Raw genomic sequence first — 21,154 nt, forward strand, 5'->3', positions numbered from 1 at the left:
CACAAACATGTATACATGCATAAAAATATCTGGGGAAAAACAACATTAAACAGAGGACTAGGGAAAGAGGTAGACTCGGAGATCAAAAGCCAACAAGTTCCACGCCATTCACTTTAGGACCACTCAAAATTTCTTCAACAAGCTCTGGCCTGAAGGTGATCCTCCAAAATTCAAATGTTGACATCCATTTCCCAGGGTACTGGGGTGGAGAGCTGGGGTCTTTGGGGCTGACTGGATCATGTGAAACCCTGACGACTGAGAATCACCTATGAGAAGGTCCTGCAAGGTGCTCTTCTCCTGAACATAGAACACAGCAAAAGGCCACCAGGGAGAACAGCGATCTGCCACCTGCCTCTACATCCTCTAGAACAGAGTCATACATGACTATGTCACTAGCTCTCCATCCTCTAGAACAGAGTCATACATGACTATAAGTCACTAGCTCTCCAGCCTCTAGAACAGAGCCATACATGACTATAAGTCACTAGCTCTCCAGCCTCTAGAACAGAGTCATACGTGACTATAAGTCACTAGCTCTCCAGCCTCTAGAACCGAGACTTATACATGACTATAAGTCACTAGCTCTCCAGTCTCTAGAACCGAGAATCACACATGACTATAAGCTCTCCAGCCTCTAGAACCAAGAGTCATAAATGATAAGTCACTAGCTCTTGGGTGTTCTGTCGCAGCAGCCTGAATCCACTAACCTAGAACTCTAGTAATTTTTCTATTTCACAATACATTTTAATCATTTTTGCCACAAATTTTGTAGCTGTAGATCAAATGCATGTTCCTGGACTTTAGAATCATGAATAGCTTAGAGAAGTGGTTCTCAGGGTGCAGGGCCCTGGTTAGTTGCATCATGGGCTGGGTGCTGATCAGATGGGCAAACACTGAGCCCATACCCTAAACTTACAGAAGAGGCTGAAGTGAGGAGAGCATGATGCTACTTCCTCCTTCAGAACCACAGGTCTAGAGAACAACTTTAAGAAGCAGGTGCTCACTTTCCCATACAGGAACCCTCAGTGTTAGGTCTCAAACCCAGGACAAAAGGCTGAGGTGCCTATTAAAGTGGCCACCGGGTTCTCCCAGCATCCCTCGGGCTCTGAATCCACTGTCTCACCCTACCCTACCCTCTCTACCCTAAACTTCTCTAGTCCAGAGGCTGGGCTGGGCTGTCCTTCCCTCAGCTGCTCTTTCCTCCACAACCTCCCTTTGTTGGCCTCTTGCCCTCTTGGCCACTGCTCCTGGTTCCCCTCTGTCCCTCTCTCCTCCCTCCTCTGCTGTTATGGCCCACTTCAGCTGGTCACTCTGGCTACGCTCTCCCTCTTATCTACAGCAAACCTTCTCCCCCACCACCCAGGAGCAGTCATTCTCTCAGGACCTCCACAGGACACAAACACCCCTGCCGAGCAACTGAAAACCTTTGGGTTTTCACGCCTTTCAGTGTGAGCAAAGGGAATGCTCCTGAAACCTACAAAAGAATCTTCAGGCCCTCTGAGGAAATGGGAGCGCTAGCACAATTCAGAGCTTCAAGACAGATTCCCTGCTGGGAAGGCACTGCTGTCACCTGGGGTCCTCAACAGTGACAACGCGTTAACCGAGGGCACTAGGTGGTCAACGCAAAGGCTCTGTGGCCACGGCTTCCCTTTCGCCATGATTCCTCCGCATCCTTACTAAAAAGTCAGTGGTGTTCGCATTTACCTGTTTGGTGATCGTCTTGGCCAACGTCTTCTGTCAGATTCTGTAAGAAACATGATCATTAACACCAAGAAACTGCATACCCTACAGCAAGCACGAAAACTCAGTATTCTCATAAGCAATTGATAGCCAGAGCGTAAATTCTTTTATCCAAAGCGTTTGCGCAAAGCGGCCACATCAAAGCTGGCAACTGTATCTGTAAAGACTGACTTACTAGCTTGTTAAGGGTATGGTAGATCTTATGAATGTTTGCCAGTGTTGAGAGATGAGAGTTCAGCTGAAAGTCTTTAAAAGAAAAGGGAGAAAAGAAATCAGTGTTAGCTGGTTCTCAGACAGTAAGAAATTTCAAAAGCTCAAAAGTAACGTAAATAGTTGTTTCGGTGCCTCAATTAGCAGGATACTTACAGGTAAACAGCAACATGCAACTACTGACTCAGTCCCCAGAACAAGCTCTGACCATATAGTCCAATCTCCAACCAAATGCTAACGGTCATGGGAGTTCATGCCAACTCTAAGGTACAAAGAAAATACTGCAGGAGCTATGAAACCCTGCCAGCTGCCAACCTGCATTTCCCTGGAAGATATAAATAATGTCAGGAACTCAAAGGAGCCATGCAAATCGAAAATGGCTCAGATCTCCAAGGAAATGGGCTCGCTTTCCCATCCTTCCCCGGATTTTTGTTATGATTAGCACACTCACAGCCAGAAAAATGACAGAATGGTGTCCCAATATTTGGCACTTTGCAACCTTACAGCATATTTCTTCTGTGGCAGATTATACAGTACTATCTATCACAGGCACCTACCCCTCCACCTCCCTTAAACACACCGATAAAAAACGGCCTTATGGGCAGGGGAGGGGGGGTGACCCAGAGCACAGGTGGTGTGCAGTGACCTGCAGGCCCTACAACAGTAGAGAACACCACAGACTGAAGTCACACTCCTGAGGAAGCATCACACACGTGCAGACAAGATTTAGAAAGTATGTCCACATAGATGCCGCCTACAGAAAGGAGCTCAAAGATTATTAATAACTTGATATTTGAAAAAGTATCAGTAAGTATTTTTATAAATAGCAGGATTAACACTAATTCCATCTTTCCAGTCACACGTGTTAGATCGAAAGTGGCCCAGAAGAGGCACTCTCAGGGTCTCACCATTCTAAGTCACTTCATCATTAGCACTGGGAACACGCACCAGCTGCACAGAGCATTCCCAGGGTCAGATGTGACCCTGTGAGCTGTCTGCTGGGTTGGACCCATGGGCTGCTACTCTCAATCTGTCAAAAAGGCTCCCTTGCCCTAGGAATCCCTTCACAGGCAGCCGGGCAGGGCTGGGAGCCTGGCAACAAGATGCCCCTGACATGCACAGGTGGGCACAGGAACAGACGACATACATGCGCACTTGCACTGCTGGAGCAGCCCCTGCCGTCTAGAACCTACAATAGATCTGAGAGACGGACTCCTAGCCGGGCACGGTGGTGCTCCCCTGAAATCCCAGTGCACTGGGGCCGGGAGGCAGGGCATGTTTGAGACCCAATCTTAGAAACACAAACAAACAAAAGCTAAGATCCCTGTTAACTGTTTGAACCTGCCAGCCATGCTTGAGGGAAATGTCACAGCGTCAATCCAGATGACCCACTTCACACACTTGCACAGGAAAGGTTCAGAAAGGCACACAGGGTAAAAACGTACATATGTGCATGTGTGTGCTCAGTACACATACCTCCTCGTGTTTATACGAAATAAAAATGGACAGGGTCTCCAAGCCGCAAACAACGGTGTTCACCTGTCCTACAAGAGGCAGTGGGGAGCTGAAATACACAACTCCCATGCCACAAGCATCTCAGCAACCTGTTTAGAAGCAGGAAAGCAGGCCTATACACTCCATTATCACTTTGCTTCCCACCCCAACTGGAAACCAAAGCTGAGACCATGGACTGTCTTGTCACTGAGGACAACAGAAGGGAAGGCAGAAAGGACATGCCAAAGGCCGGCACGCATGTAGCACACATCCCTGTGGCCACCATATGTCACCTAACTAGCCTGCTGTTCAGGCCATGCCAGATTTTGCATTAGCATACCTACACAAACTGAGGTTGTACAACCTTCCCCTTTCCTGTAGTGAAGATGGAGGCTGCATGAGAGAAGAAGCAGGTTACCCTCACAGGGAGTCCCCACTTTCATGCTAATAAACCCTGCCACGGCTTCTGAGTGTCTTTCACACCAGCCCACAAATCCTTCTCTTCCCACTTCACACCCATCTTCTCCCCTCTGCACTCAACCCAGTCCACAGGGGTGTAAGCCAAAAGCAACACTGTGCTTCATATCCTGACCATGGGATCTAGAAGTTGGTCCAAATCGCCAGTCCACCGGTTTTGGTTAAAACAAGTGACCCTGTATAGTAACAGGGTCAGGCTCCAACCACAACGCCTGGATACTCAATTAAAACTACCAGCCCCACACCAAGCCACCACAGGAAGCAGTGCCTACTTACGTAGGTAAACTCCAGAGACCTCAGAGACCCCGACGTCAGAACTCTGTGATGCGGCAAGGGGCCTGACACAGCTCAACCCTTAACAGCACTGATCCGCACAGTATAGACAATAATAGACCTACATAGCGATGTGGTGGCAGGAAATCTCCACACACTCAGAGAGACACAGGAATGCTTACAACTACAGCCTATAGAAGTGTCTCACTTCACTAAAGACAAGAAAAGGGTCCATTTCACAAGTCACGTGCCATGTCAAGTATCCATTTCCATACCCAATTCCTACCACCATCGCTAGGTTGTCACTACACTGAAAAAGGCAAAGGAAAAACAGATGTAACCAGTAACATGAACAGTCCTTTAGTCTCATAGCAGAAGTTAAGACGACATGAATTTAGCAGGAAAAAAATAGCAATAAAAGATAAATTCACAGAGGTTAAAAGATACTGGATTTATGGTTCATCTGTTCCAAGCTCAAGGCAAGTAATAGACCTTGAAATCTAAAATAGATTTCACATCCTTAAGGCAGAGATGTCAGGGTAAAGATCAAACGCTTTACAGAGAATAAATTCAGGAAAGTAGATTCATAAAAATCTCCGGCTCCTCTTTCAGTTCCAAAGGATAAATGCAAGGTTAAGTCAACTGTTCTCCGGGATCCAAAGGCTCTGCACAGTGAGCGGGATGGTCTGGCTGCAGGTGCCGGGAGCCCCTCTAGAGTCCACAGTAAGGCCACAGTCATCTCTGCACAGCACAGTCCGCCTGACTGATGAAGACCTCACCTAAATTATCTTCTGGGTATTTTCAAACCCACCAACAAACGCTGACTGGGTATAAAAATGTCGTCTGATTTAATTACTATCTGCTGTGATCTGTGCAAGATGAAAGGGAAGGGAGGGCTCAGACCACTCCACTAAACCACTGTAGATTAGAACTCTACAGCATTCGCCGACACAGCACTATCAGGGATCACGTGATTTCGGGTTAAGTTCAGACATAACCATCAAACAACACTTTAATTTCTAATATTTTATCTATCCGTAACGATGAGAAACAATTTAAATGTACAATAAACACAATCCTTCCTTTCTACCATAATGCCAATTGTAAAATAAAATTGAGATATCTCAATTATAACAGCATCAAAAAGCAATAATATACATAGGAATAAGCTTCAAAATGTGAAACAAATGCAGAAACAGTCAAGTTCAGTAAGAAACATAATTGTAGAGATGGTTATTTCTGGAAGGGAAAATGCCAACATTATGAAGCAATGGCTTCTCCCTTCAGTAAACTACAAATTAAAAGCAATCAAATTCCTATTCTGCTTGTCCTGCAGTTTTTCACCTATTCCCTCTTACCCTCTTACCCCCACAGCCATCTTTACCCCCACAGACATCCCCTACCCCCACAGTCATCCCTACCCCAACAGCCATCCCTACCCCCACAGCCATCCCTACCCCCACAGACATCCCCTACCCCCACAGCCATCTTTACCCCCACAGACATCCCCTACCCCCACCCCAACAGCCATCTTTACCCCCACAGACATCTCTACCCCCACCCCCACAACCATCTCCTACCCCTGGAAAAAAAAGTAAGTAGTAGCTAAAGGAAGACTTGGAAGCAATTCTAAGAACGAAGATGCTAGCTCTGCCAAGCAACAGCTGAAATGAACAGGGAAGAACACAAAGTCTGGAGCAGAGGCAGAGAAACTGCAGAGGTACAGATTGCATGTACCTGGGCTTTGCGGATCCCACGGGCCTGTGGTGCGAATACTCGGCCACTGCAGCTCCAAAAGAGTGAGGCTGTTTGCCAATAAAATATCATTTGTACAAACTGGGCAGTGGGTAGGACTCAGCCCTAGGTCACTGCCTGCCAATGCCTGGGGTAAAATAGCACAACAGTCACAACAGTAGACTGTGCAGGACTGCAGCAAATGGAAGGGAAGAGATAAACATGGGTCTCTATGCAGAAACATGCATATAATCAACATGATAAAAGAGCCCTTCTTTTTGATTTTTAACACCAACTTTCTACACACCATCCTAGCTGGTCTGGAGCTCACTATATAAACCAGACTGGCCTGGAACTCACAGAGATCCTCCTACCTCTGCCTCCCAAATGCTGGGATTAAAGGCACATGCTAACCAATAGAAAGAGGTTGTCTTTCAGAAGGAACAAAGAATAATCAAGGAGCATGTGGAGCAAACTAAACTCACTCCCACCTCAGCCACAGTGGAAAGGGAAGGTGTTCAAGGCCAAAGACAGCGGTTTATCTGGGCCCAGAGCACACACTCATCTTACCTGCAGCTCATCGATCCATCTCCTGACGCTCTGTGATCACACTACACCCGTCCACCAGCACGCCACACCCGTCTACAAGAATACCACATGTGCCCACCAGCACACCACACACACCCATGCACCCACAAGCACAGCACATGCATCCACAAGCACACCACAAATGTCCACGAGTATACCACACGTGCCCACCAGCACACCACACACACCCATGTGTCCACAAGCACAGCACATGCATCCATGAGCACACCACAAGTGTCCACGAGCACACCACATGCACCATGCACCCACAAGCACAGCACATGCATCTATGAGCACAGCACACACATCCATGGGCACACACGTGTCCACAAGCACAGACAGGATGTCATCTGTGCTCTGCCACCACGGACACTCTGCTCTTCCCTGCTACATGTGTCGCACATACCATACGCTGATAAACTGTCTCGACTCTACAGAGCCAGGATCTGGTCCTCTGCTGTATTCCAAATACCCAGAACACTACCTGCTCATACAAAGTGCCCAACAAAGATTCAGAACAGCAAATGAATGCAGTACAGAGTTATCAAACTGTGATATGGTTGGGGTCCTTCAAGTCATCTTCAAATGTGACAAATGACATGAGAAAGGTAAGTAATGAGCCTGTGAACCCTGCTTAAGAGTTCAGACGGAGCATCCCATGACATTGTGTTCTCAACTTTCCTGCCAGAGGGCATGCAGATGGAGCAGGTACACGTGACCTAACTCTACCCAGTGGCAACTTATCTGCCACACCTTCACATGAAAGCCAACATGAGCATGGCACAAAGCTGCACATGGTGCCACCAGGCTCCCGGCAGCTGGCATGCATGCCTACTGCACCGTCTACTGCACTCACTGTGCAGGCCAGCTGCTGCTGCGAGCTAACTCCTTCAGAGAACACACGGCCCCATGAGGCCAAAATGAAGTCTTTATTCGCCTTAGCAAGGAAATGATCTGCACATAAATCTTTTCTGGAATGCACAGGGGAAAGGGGACCACACTGAGAAGGCATTTCCTTTTAACTATCTCAAACAGTTTTAACTATCTCAGATGGTAGCACTGGCCAAGCTGGGAAGAAATCACACGTGGTTGTGGTTTGAAAGAAAATGCTCCCCAAAGGAAATGGCACTATTGGGAGGTGTGGCCTTGTTGGAGTAGGTGTGGTCTCATTGGAGAAAGTGTGCCACTGTAGAAGTGGGCTTTAAGGTCTCATGTATGCTCAAGCTACACCCAGTCAGACAGTCCACTTCCTGTTGCCTGAAAGTCAAGATATACAACACTTGACTATTTCTCCAGCACCATGCAGACATGAAGGCCTGCACGCTACCATATTACACCATGATGATAATGGACTAAATCTCTAAAAATGTAAACCAATTAAATGTTTTCCTTTAGTAGAGTTGCTGTGACCATGGTGTCTCTTCACAGCAACAGAAACCCTAAGGAAGAAGTTGGGACCAGGGACAGAGGTATTGCTGTGATAGGCTTGACTATGCTTTTGTTTGAAGGAAAATGGACCTTGGGACTGTGGGTTAGAAAAACAGCTGTATGCTTTAAGCACTGCTTAATGGGTCATATCAGTAAAAGCATGGAAGATAATGTTGTTAAGAGTGATTTGGACTGTGAGCGGCTGGCTCAAGGGGTTTCAGAGGAGACTAATTTCAGCATGCTGCCTCGAGATCATTCTTGGGATATTTTGGTGAAGGAAGTGGCTGCTGTGGCCTTGTCCGAAAAATTTGCCTGAGTGAAGAGTTTTGGATTTCCCTTAGCAGAGGAAATCTCAGAACAGCCTAGTATAGACTCTGTGGTGTGGTTATCAGTGTTAACTCTAAGGAAGATCTATAATGAAAAGGAGCAAGCTGAGCAAGGGAAAAGGAGCACCACAGAGTGGAATGGAGCCAAGGCCTGTACTCAAGGAGATAAACAGATTAGGAAACAGAATAAAGGGAGTGACAACATTAGGAGGTGTGGCTTTGTTGGAGTAGGTGTGGCCTTTTTGGAGGAAGAGTGTCACTGTGGAGGTGGGCTTCGAGGTCTCACATATGCTCAAGTCACGCCCAGAATCTCAGATAATTCCTGTTGCATGCATATCAAGACGTAGGACTCTAGGCTACAGCACCATGTCTGCCTATGCACCCCCACATCCCACCAAGATAATAAAGAACTAAACCTCTGAACTGTAAGCCAGTCCCAATTAACATTTTTCCTTTATAAGAGTAGCCACGGTCATGGTGTCTCTGCACAGCAATAGACCACTGACTAAGACTAACTGCTAGCTCAAAGCTACTTCCTCCACTCCACCTCCTTATGAAGATAAGACCACATTTCACATAAAATGTAATGCCTTAGCTATCAAGTACACAAATCATTTCAATATTAAAAATAGTAAAACTGGCTAAATCTCAAAACACTCCACCAACTTTTTAAGGGAAAAATGGACCAGAGCCATAAGAGAAAAAAAAATTTAAAAAAAAAACATAAAACAGGGGCAGGGGCGGTATCCAAGTAATCCATATGCAGACAAGAGATTTGATTGCTCAACTGATTGAACAGATAGGTCATATAGATAACTAATACCACAGTGGTTAGATCTCATAAATTCAGATGCTCCAGGGTATAAAATAGCATGCAAAGAGCAATACCTTTGTTCAACAGCAAGAACATCACTGTTCAGAAAGAACCAAGAAAGCAATAACACTTATGACAGCTACAAAGACCATAATACCTGCAAGGAAATCAACCACCATTTACACTGAAAATTACAAAATCCTGGTGAAACTGGGGAGAACATGAAACAGAAAAATACCCCACGTTCACAGGCTAGAATATTGCTAAAATATACTGCTACCCAAAGCAACCTCAAGATACAAATCAATTCCTATTAAAATATTAACACCTTTCACAAAAATAGAAGTGTTTAAAAATCTGTGTGGAATTCACAAAAGACTGAACAACAAAAAAATTCCTGAGCAAAAGGGAAAAAAAAGCTCGAGGCTCTAATACCTGACTTCAGAACATACGACAAAGCTGGGTGGTGGCACACGCCCTCCAGGCCAGTCTGGTCTACAAAGTGACCAAGGCCTCTCTCTCTCTCTCTCTCTCTCTCTCTCTCTCTGTGTGTGTGTGTGTGTGTGTGTGTGTGTGTGTGTGTGTGTGTGTGTGTCAGACAGACAGAGAGAGAGATAGAGAGAGAGAGAGTAAAAAACAAATCAAGGCCTGTGTATGCCTCCAATCCCAGTACTCTGGAGGCTGAGGGCAGTGGATCTCTGTGAGTTTGAGCTACACATGGTCTATATAATGAGTTTCAGGAGCCCAGGGCTATAAAGTGAGACCATACCTCAAAAATAAATAAATAAATGATGAACTAATTAATTAAAAATAAATTCGAAATAGGTCAAAGACTTAAACATAGACGCAAAACTATGCAACTACCATGACAGGGAAAGCGCTTCAGGGCACATGTGTGGATGTTTTTTGGTTTTGGACCCAAAAACAAACAAAAAAGGTAGCAAAAGCAAAAGTTGACAAATGGCAAATGAAAAGACAAGAAAAGGAAACAGTCAGTGGAGGAAGAAACAACCTACAGAAGAGAAGATGGTGTCTGCAAGCTTCTTCACTTGCCTGGGAATTCATTAAGACATGAACGATCTTAAACATGCCAACAGCAAAAAAAGAACAAACAAGAAAAACACTATTTAAAAATGGACAAACGACCCGCATGGAGATTGGCTCAAGAGATTTCTTAAGAGATAAGACAAATGAGTAACAAATGCATGAAAAATAAAAAAGTTCAACATCAGTAACCAGAGCAATGCCTTTCAAAGTCATAACGGGACATTAAAATGGTGTTATGGTGTAGGAGGCCCCTCTGTATTTGTGCTTTCGTTGGTTATTAAAGAAACTGCCTTGGCCTAGTTGATAGGGCAGAACTCAGGTAGGCGGGGAAGACAGATCAGAATTCTAGGAGGAAGAAAGCAGAGACAGGCAGACGCCATAGTTTTCCTGCCCGAGATGGACATAGGTTAGAATCTTTCCCGGTAAGCCACGACCTCGTGGTGCTACACAGATTATTAGAAATGGGTTAGATCAAGATGTGAGAGTTAGCCAATAAGAGGCTAGAACTAATGGGCCAGGCAGTAATTTAATTAATACAATTTGTGTGATTATTTTGGGGTTAAGCTAGCCAGGTGGCAGGACACAGCCCAGTCGCCTCATACTACAGTATTATCCAGCCAGGCAGTGGTGGTACACACCTTTAATCTTAGCACTTGGGAGGAAGAGGTAGACCCTGGTCTACAGAGTGAGTTCCAGGACAGTCAGAGCTACACAGAGAAATCATGTCTTAAAAAAAAAAAAATACTATCCAAAAGACAGCAAGCATTGCTGTGTGGGATGTGGAAAACTCTTAAATGTTCCTAGTGGAAATAAATTAGTACAGCCATTAAGAAACAGTGTGAGACTCCTCAAAAACTAGGAAATGGAGCCCCATATGATGCGCCCTCACTGCTGGGTGTACACAGAGAGGCTGAAGGGAAAAGAACACAGAGAGTCTCAGCATATTTATGGGTCACTGCTCACTAAGGCAGTCAGCCTCAGCATGCAGTACAGATGAATGCAGAAAACGTGGTGCATGTACACGGTGGTATAGTATACATCCAGGTATGCAGTGGAACACTACACAGCCACATACACGGAACACTACACAGCCACGTACACAGTGGAATACTACACAGCCATGTACCCAGTGGAACACTACACAGCCACGTACACGGTGGAACACTACACAGCCATGTACCCAGTGGAACACTACACAGCCACGTACACGGTGGAACACTACACAGCCATGTACCCAGTGGAACACTACACAGCCATGTACATGGTGGAACACTACACAGACACATACACAGTGGAACACTATACAGCCATGTATGCGGTGAAACACTGCACAGTCATGTACATGGTGGAATACTACACAGCCATGTACGCAGTGGAACAGTATACAGCCACAACAGAATGAAGCCCTGGCGTCTGCAGGAACACACAAGAAACTAGAGGGTATTTAGAGAAAAGTAAGGCACAAAGAGACAAATACTGTATTTTCACTTGGTTTTAACTGATACACAGCAACAACTGGACATGTTTTAAAGGTCCCGTATGACATCATAAAACATATACATGAATAATAATATGTGTTGATCAGATCAGGGTGACTGGTATGTCTGTCGTCTCAGACACATGCCATTTGAATGGGAATATTCATAATCTGTGTAAAAGCTAAAAATCTCTTCTCAAAGACCAAGCCAGGCATGGTGGTGTGCACCTATAATACTGGTATTTGAGGCAGAGGCAGGAGGATTGGTGGAAGTCCAGAGCCAGCCTATCCTACAGAGCACGCTCCAGGCCAGCTTAGTGAGGTATACACTGTAAGCACCAGGTCACCCGGGGCTACAGAATTAGATCCTGCTCCAAAAAGTACAGAATATTGGTTAGCAGAGCCTACCAAGGGTCTGAGGGAGGAATGAAGAGGAGATGGTTCAAGAGTCTGGGGTAGGGCCACACCGGGGGAATCATTCTTACGTTACGTAAGACACGAGGCTCAATATACTCAGCAGCAAATACATGCATATTTCAAATTACCTAGTCAAGAGGACCTTGAATAGGCCCACGGGAATGGTATGTCTGTGGTGACAGACGTGCCAATCTCTCCATGATCTGATCACCACTCAAGACACACACACACACACACACACACACACACGCGGGCGCGCACACACACATGCACTACAATGTCATGCTGGACCCTCAAAACGTACAACTACTGTGTCAGTTAAAATTAAAAATGCATTTTTAAAAACTTAATGCTTACAAATAATGTCTACTCTGTCCCCCTGTCTCTGAGAGCGCTGTCCATTATTATTCTATGCTAAGCTAGGCCAACTGTCTAGCAGGTACCTGCGGCATTTACAGGAGGAAGAGCATAACAGGAGAGGCGCACAACACCGTCGCTGACATCTCAAGTGCGCTGTGTTCTCTTGGTCGAAGACTCACAAAGGTATCTGATTGTTATCTAAACTCCAGCCTGCCAAACTGTGAGCAGTGTTCTCAGGTACAAACATTTTAAATATGCCACTGTGCTCACAATAAATGCCTTTTCTGTGACAATGAAAATCATGAGGTGACCCTGTGGGAAGGGGGAAGGGGGAGGAGCTCTGGGTAAGAGCGGAATAGCAGCCACAGTATTGCCAGAAAAGCAAAACAGAAGGAAAGTTATCAAAATCACTGCATCATAGGGACCATGCGGTGCAGGGCTGCACCTCTCCCAAGGGTTCAATGCAACACACGGAAGGACCTCCACTTTTCTAAGTGTTATGAAAGAAGGAAACTCAGTGATAGCCACTGTTAAGATTACCTGACTTCCTTCTGTCTAGAAACACAAGTCCATGCAAGACCCCATTTGACTGTCTTGTTCCTTCTGGATCATTGTTCCAACCACACTCTTCCTCGAGTACTGAAGTCATATCCTACTGCTGGGCCTTGAAATTTACTCTGCCCTCTGCCTCCCTGACCCCTGGAATTCACAGGCCCAACTGATGGGGAATCTTTGTCAACCAATTATCTTTAAGAAGTGGGACCAAGTTAGGGTGTGGCTTTCTGGGACTGGAGAAAACCGCCTCATGGACGTGGCCTAGGTGCGCTCTCTCTGTGGTTCCTGGCAGCACAGCTGAGCTTGGACTTCTCGATCCTGTTTCGTGAGTTTACTCCTTATAATAAATAAAAATACCATTGTTTTATCTTTTAGCTAGCCTGGTTATTTCTCGAATCAAGGTAATTCAACACCCAACACCTGTCTTCCCTGAGTCATCTATTAGAGCATGTCCTCCTTATATCTGACTTCCACACCCAGAGCAGACCATCCTACTGCAGGGCCATGCAATTTACTCTGCCCTCTGCCTCCCTGACACCAGAATTCACAGGCCCAGCGGATGTCCTCCCTGAGTTATCTACCGGAGCATACCCTCCTCGTATCTGACCTCCCCACCCAGAGCAGAACATCACCCTCCAGGAGGTTCAGGCATCCTCACGGGCCTCGCCACCTGTTGGGATGGTATTCTCAACAGCTCTGTTGACATGCGGTTCTCACTCCACGTCATCCACCGACAGAGGTATCCAATGCAGGGGCTTTAGCATATTCAGGGAGTTATCGGACCACAGACGAGTTTCGGGCCATTTCTAGCACACTCACCACCAGTCCTCACTTGTCCCCTCTCCCTTCAACATGAGGCCACCACCCATGTCCTTCCTGCCTCTACAGACCCGCTTATTCTGAACATCTTAGTCCACAGCCAACAGCGTCAGACAGCAGTGACAGCGGAGAGGCCAGCACCCAGCAGGCTGAGGAAGGCAGAGGCGAGCAGCGCATTCAAGATGCACAGCTCTGAAGGCAAAGCAGGCATGTATGTGGCTGAGGGTGAGGCTTGTTTAAAATGCTGCTCCCTCTCAGAACTCAGGAGGCAGAGGCAAGAGGATCCCAAGATCAAGACCAGTCTGAGCTGGCAGAAGGCAGGTCGAATCAAAAGTCATTACTGACTGGAACTTGAGCTCAGGGATACACAGGACACAGGATTTGGAAAGTACACTATGTAATTTTTTTTAAAAAAAAAAAAAAACAACAGTAAAATAAATTCATTCCAAAATGGCTTGGGATACAGTGTCTTCCAAAAATGAAGCCTATACTCTTGTGAAAGCAAAACACAAAATGTTTTAAGAGATCTAATTCCAACTTATAACTTCACACATAAATTAAGTTATTGGCTGTATGAGATGGCACAGGTCTTCCATGTTTGTATTTGAACATTCTTACTTTTAAGGCAAAATTATTAAAACACAGTAATGTGTTAGCCAGGCAGTGGCGGTGCATGTCTTTAATCCCATCACTCAAGAGGCAGAGGCAGGCAGATCTCTGTAAATTCAAGGGCAGCCTGTTCTACAGAGCAAGTTCCAGGACAGCCGGGCTACAAAGAAGGAAAAAAGGAGGGAAGGAGGGAGGGAGGGAGGGAAGGAGGGAGGGAGGGAGGGAGGGAGGGAGGGAGGGAGGAGGGAGGGAAGGAGGGAGGGAAAAATCCAGTGCTGTGAAAGGCTTTCTCACAGTGTAGAACTAGGTAGGAGACCCCAAAAGCCAGGTTACAGTCAGTTCCGCACGGCATGGCCTTCATTGCCAGAAGTGGACATTTCTTCTACCAAATGGCTAGTGGATGTTGCAACAATTAAAATGCTTGGAGAGCAGTGCATGGGGCACAGTAGGTGACAACTAGGTGCTGGCTACAAGTCAGAGGGGCAGCACCTTTTAAACCTTCTCCCATCAGAGTCAAACCAACCCCAGCTTGCTATCCACACAAGTAACACTCAAGCAGCCCAGAGGAGCAGGGTCTGACACCCAGGGAAGCAGGGTCTGACCCAGTCAATGAATGAAAATGGGAGAGTGGATTTTAATACCCAGAACCTCAACTCAGCCATCACCTGCCGGCAGCCAACACCTCTCCACTGACTAGGACTCTGCAGAGGAGACTAACCCAGCGCCCTGCGGAGAAGGGTCAAGACCCAGGGCAGGCAAACCAGGCAAGCGAGGAAAGTGTTAACTTCATCCTACCCGGCGCACACTCGCTACTGGACAAAAAGCCAAAGGAGGGGAGCTACAGAAGGAAACTGACGAGCAGTCACTGTGGGGTGTGACGCGGCATTTGCAGAGTACAAGATCCAAAATTAAATCCAGCCAAGCATCCAGTAGGCGGGCGCCTTCCCCCTCGCTCTCACAGAACCCAGGGAAGAGACTGGTAGAAGCAACCAGCCACCCCAAGAGGAGGCGTGCCACCCAGCACCCAGTGTCTGCACACGCCACTGCCATCTCAAAGGATCCGGTCACTTCAGGACATACTAGCTGGCTGTGTTCCCAATGTGGCAAGGTACAAAGGACTCCAGATTCTGTCTCCTCACCCTGCCTACCATTGAGAACACAGTTCCACGGGGTCATTCAGAGACAAAGTACCCTTCAATCTTGATAATGTTGCAGGAGCCAGGTTTAGAGGAAAGAATGTCAGGTCTGGTACACTCCAGGCCAGACTCCCAACTCCGCTGGGTCCCAGCTGAGACACCTCATATATCACCAACCTAACTCACAGTACCTCAGTGCCCCCATCTGTTGAGCCAGATTGGCAGGATCCTCTACATAGGCTCCTGGAGACATCAGTGAGCTGCTGTGAATGCACAATGGCAAAGCACTGCCCACACCGCACACCAGTTCCACTGCCCACGCCAGCTCCACTGCCCACACCGCACACCAGCTCCACTGCCCACATCAGCTCCACTGCCCACACTGCACATCAGCTCCACTGCCCACACTGCACACCAGCTCTACTGCCCACGCCAGCTCCACTGCCCACACCGCACACCAGATCCACTGCCCACACTGCACACCAGCTCCACTGCCCACACCAGCTCCACTGCCCACATCGCACACCAGCTCCACTGCCCACACCAGCTCCACTGCCCACATCGCACACCAGCTCCACTGCCCACACCAGCTCCACTGCCCACACCAGCTCCACTGCCCACACCGCACACCAGCTCCACTGCCCACACCAGCTCCACTGCCCACATCGCACACCAGCTCCACTGCCCACACCAGCTCCACTGCCCACACCAGCTCCACTGCCCACACTGCACACCAGCTCCACTGCCCACGCCAGCTCCACTGCCCACACCGCACACCAGATCCACTGCCCACACTGCACACCAGCTCCACTGCCCACACCACACACCAGCTCCACTGCCCACGCCAGCTCCACTGCCCACACCGCACACCAGATCCACTGCCCACACCAGCTCCACCTCCCCTTATCGTGATCCGGAAGAGCCCTGGCCTGGACCTGGAACGGTCAGAAAGACAAGTCAGAGGGGATAACCAGGGGATGGGTCCTTAAGGCCATTAGTAAAATATGACAACCACCCTGTCCCATTTCATTGCTCAGGACAAGAAGTCTAGGGAACGGTTTGGGGAACGGCACCTTAGAGATGTTAAAGATAAACACTTAACCAGGACCTAAGGTGAAAAGTGGGGGTGGAGCTAACTTAACTATAAAAGCTACTGGATGGCTCTGGTTTTCTGCACAGATGTTAGGTATCACCTATATTCTAAAACTCGCAAGCATATTTCCACATACACCTATTTAAGATGAAATCTCAGCAACCGAGACTGTTTCCACAGCAATTGAGAGAGTACAGAGTACTTTTCTGGGCCACAGTTCTCCAACAGGGTTCAGTTCCTGTTGCCACTTCAAGTGGCCTTGCCAAGGAAGGGGTGTAGAGGAGCTGCAAGGCCTCAGGCACCTACCCACTAAGTCACTCCAAGAGGAAGAATCTGAGGTACAGGAGGCAGGGCCAACAGGCTCTGACCTGGTCAGTCAACGGCCAGGACAGCATGCTCCCTCAGAGGTGTAACTGAAAAGCAAACAGGCGATGCTGGGGCCCACCCACCTGAGGTGTGCAGCATCCCGACCCTGGAGCCGGAAGGCCCAGCTAAAATAAGCATGCGATGCTGAGATCCGTGAACCTGCAGTGTGGAGCACCCCTGACCTGGAGCCAGAACACCCAGCTAAAGCTCAAGCCACTGTATAAAAGCTTCACGACCTTGAGGTTACCTTTCCTGTACTCTAGCTTCCTCACCTGTGAAATGTGGGCGCAGCAGATCCGCTCTGAGTGGGAGTGGAGAACACAGGAGTAAGAGACCTTAGCCCCACCCCCAAGTCCCTTTATATCTTTCCCAGTGTCCTGTCTCCCCTCCCCTCTCTTGCTTCCCGTCCACTCAGGCAATCCACAGGTCCCACTCTGCAACCTCATCTTCTGTACTCAGCTCCCGACACCCCCACCTGGCTGCCACAGGCCTGCCCGCTCCCTCTGTCCTCCCAAGCCCAGTCACTCATGAACTGATTTCCCAATGAAATCCCAAAGGCTAAGCTGACAAGGCAACTCCTCCCCTTCCTGCCCTGCTAGGAAGTCCAGCTGTGAGCCTCCTCCTGGTCCCACTAACCCAGCAGTTGCCATTCATCCCTCACCTGCCCACTGCCTCTGTCCCCTGCACACTCTCTGGAGAAGCAGGCTCCAGGGGACCTTGTCTGTTACAGCAGGGTCTGGGGACAGCTGACTGACATATCAGTCGCCCAAATAACAGAATGTCTCTTTTCCTCCTTGGTTTCTCTGATGCCACGCCTACAGAGGAAGCCAGCATCAGGAGTCAACAGCCACAGAAACACCTCAGGGGGTGCAGCTCACAGATTCCCCGGGAAGGTTTCTCTCATTCTTCTCCCTGCTTCCCAGTCTCTGTGCTGTTCCTCAGACAGGCCTGCCACACACGGAGAGCCTGTGTGCTGTGTCCCTCCCCTTCCCACTGCCCCACCCCCACACATGCTTCCTTTGCTTTATTGTTCTCTACAGAACTTAGCGCCACGCCACAAAACAGACCTGTTTTCTATCTGCCCCTCACCCACACCAGAATGAAAACTTCCAGACAAATGAAGACCTGGTGCAGAGTAGGTACCTGATATTCACACCTGGTGAACGCACCTGGTGAACACTCTGGTGACAACAGCACCAAGCCCTTGTGCAGAGTAGGTACCCGACATTCACACCTGGTGAACGCACCTGGTGAACACACCTGGTGACAACAGTGCCATGCCCTTGTGCAGAGTAGGTACTCGATATTCACACCTGGTGAATGCACCTGGTGAACACACCGGTGACAACAGTGCCAGGCCCTTGTGCAGAGTAGGTACTCGATATTCACACCTGGTGAATGCACCTAGTGAACACACCGGTGACAACAGTGCCATGCCCTTGTGCAGAGTAGGTACTCGATATTCACACCTGGTGAATGCACCTGGTGAACACACCTGGTGACAACAGTGCCATGCCCTTGTGCAGAGTAGGTACCCGATATTCACACCTGGTGAATGCACCTGGTGAACACACCGGTGACAACAGTGCCATGCCCTTGTGTAGAGTAGGTACTCGATATTCACACCTGGTGAATGCACCTGGTGAACACACCTGGTGACAACAGTGCCATGCCCTTGTGCAGAGTAGGTACCCGATATTCACACCTGGTGAATGCACCTGGTGAACACACCGGTGACAACAGTGCCATGCCCTTGTGTAGAGTAGGTACCCGATATTCACACCTGGTGAACGCACCTGGTGACAACAGCACCAAGCCCTTGTGCAGAGTAGGTACCCGATATTCACACCTGGTGAACGCACCTGGTGACAACAGCACCAAGCCCTTGTGCAGAGTAGGTACCCGATATTCACACCTGGTGAACGCACCTGGTGAACACACCTGGTGACAACAGTGCCATGCCCTTGTGCAGAGTAGGTACTCGATATTCACACCTGGTGAATGCACCTGGTGAACACACCGGTGACAACAGTGCCATGCCCTTGTATAGAGTAGGTACTCGATATTCACACCTGGTGAATGCACCTGGTAAACACACCTGACGACAACAGCGCCATGCCCCCAAGAAGGCTTTTTTTTTAGGTTTTTAAGACAGGGTTTCTCTCTGTAGCTTTGGCTGTTCTGGAACTCACTCTGTACACAAGGTTAGTCTTGAGCTCAGTTCTGGCACTCTGTGCACAAGGCTAGTCTTGCACTCACAGATATCCTCCTGCCTCTGCCTCCTGAGTGTTGGGCTTAAAGGCGTGCACCACCGCCGCCTCGATGGGAAGGCAGTTTCTAAGTGTGAACTCTCTGAGCACAAAGAGCGGGGTAACTCGCCCACAAACTTACAAATAGTAAGTGCCACAGCAAGAGCGTGAGTCCAGAGAGTCTGACTTGAGGGTTGGCACCTGCCAAGCCCTTCCCCACTTCCCAGACTGCCTTCCGCAAAGCAACGGGAAGACACCAAGACATCCAAGAGGGAACAGTGGCGTGGCATGGCATGGCATGACATGTCACTGGGCTACAGAAAAGTAACCCGCTGGGCAACCTTTGGAGGAGTCATTCCTGCGGTAAAAGCACCAATCCTGACCCTCATGGTTCACACAGCATGCACACTTTCCTTTAACTCGGAGTGTGTGATGCTGTAATATGTCCATGAAAAGAAAAATAACTAAGCATCAACATGAAGGAGACCACAGACACATTTGAAGGGCCAAGTATCTGGGGTGGGGTCTAGGTGAAGTGCTGACTGGTCGGCGCGACATAGAGAGGCTCTTGGAGTGATGAATATGTTCTGTATCTTGGTTTACTAGTTGCTCTGCCAGAGTCTTTGTTTACTTGTCTACCCAACTATATACTTACATAGCTGTAATTTAATAATATGCAAATTATAACCTCAATAAAGTTGACCAGGAACACTTCAGAACTACTAGATTATTTCTGACTAAACAAAATACCACACCCAAGAAAAACCCACAAATAGTACCAGTTAGAATTCTCGAATCAGAACATGCACAAGGAATTAAGGGCCAGCTTCTGCGTGTCCCACCTTCTGAACTGGTTTTCTCAGAGACAAAAGTGGCTGGCCGTCATTGGGGACAGAAGTACACAGCTCCAGATGACACTCAGAGATTTGAACACCGCAATGCTGGCTCCCACACCTACAACTGACATTACATGAACCCTTCGGTCAGTCTTTGGTCATCTCTAAGTAGAGCTTGCGGGTCGATCCACTGAAAGGAGACCACCGCTCTTCTTCAGAGCCTCTGCCAGATTAACTGACCAGCAACAGGGCTATGTCTGAGTTCTTAGTTGCCAGCATTGGAAATCAACTGTGGAGAGTTTAAACAGAAAAGTGTTCATTTTGTTTGGATTCGGGCTTTAAATATAGCACTAGATTCACTAGAAAAACTAGAAAGCCAGGCTTGCCAACCAACCACACAACCAAAAGAACCCACACAGGCACATGGCGAGATTCCTCAGGCAGGCCCAGGGCTGGGCCCAGCCTCTGAAACCAACAGAGCCCTTGGTGGAGCACCCACCACAATGGTTCTCCCCAGGCTACAACTTCCTTTCCTTTGCTGACCACCGCCTTCAGGTTGTAGAGAGGAGGGAGGGGTACTTCCATCAGTTCACAGCTAAGGTAAGGCTCCCTCACCAGAGCCAGAGTCCTCTAGAAGAGACAGTGCTGTCCCTGTCAGGATGCATGGCTCCCTGCCCTGCAAGCCTTGCAGATATAAGCAGCAGGTAGGGAAAGCTTTGCTAGACACTCTTGAAAAAAAGAATCCACAAAGAACAACCCACCTCCCTCACCACACATCAAGAAGTAGTGCTACCCAGTAGTGCCACCCAGGGGGAGGGGTCTTTTTCTTATCATCTTGTGTTTTATTCTAAACAGTCACTAGTTTCAAAAACAACTTTCTAAGTGACAATACTCGTTTCTAATTAAAAGAAAAGCAATCCAAACCTCTGGCACTCTGCAGAACCATGGACACTCCAGAAACAAACAAACAAACAAGCAAACAAATAAATAAATAAGAAGTCCTTGGTTCTAAAACTGCCATGTGGCAGACACTAAAGCACACAATCCCATTTAAAATTCATTTCAGTGGTTTTCTTCCTAAGACACATTTTTTTTAAATGCATTCT

General features: G+C 47.9%; 1 protein-coding gene across 7 annotated transcripts in view; it reads right to left on the reverse strand.

Moving 5' to 3' along the window:
- The window catches only part of Dcun1d4 (defective in cullin neddylation 1 domain containing 4), a 90,411-nt gene that overhangs the window by 52,266 nt on the left and 16,991 nt on the right, over nucleotides 1–21,154 (reverse strand). For 5 of the 7 annotated variants that reach the window (XM_048414875.3, XM_085691776.2, XM_085691777.2 and 2 more), the window contains 2 exons: nucleotides 1,916–1,986; nucleotides 1,705–1,744 (listed from right to left, as the gene is read on the reverse strand). The exons of 1 other annotated variant lie outside the window; for it this stretch is intronic. In XM_048414875.3, coding sequence (XP_048270832.2) covers nucleotides 1,705–1,744; nucleotides 1,916–1,986 — 111 coding nt within the window. Of the gene's footprint in view, nucleotides 1–1,704; nucleotides 1,745–1,915; nucleotides 1,987–2,106; nucleotides 2,276–21,154 lie in introns of those variants that run through there. One more of the 7 variants, XM_085691778.2, reaches the window with a different exon arrangement.

This window comes from Myodes glareolus, chromosome 8 (genome assembly GCF_982192425.1).
Source record: "Myodes glareolus chromosome 8, mMyoGla1.1, whole genome shotgun sequence".
NCBI lineage: Eukaryota > Metazoa > Chordata > Mammalia > Rodentia > Cricetidae > Myodes > Myodes glareolus.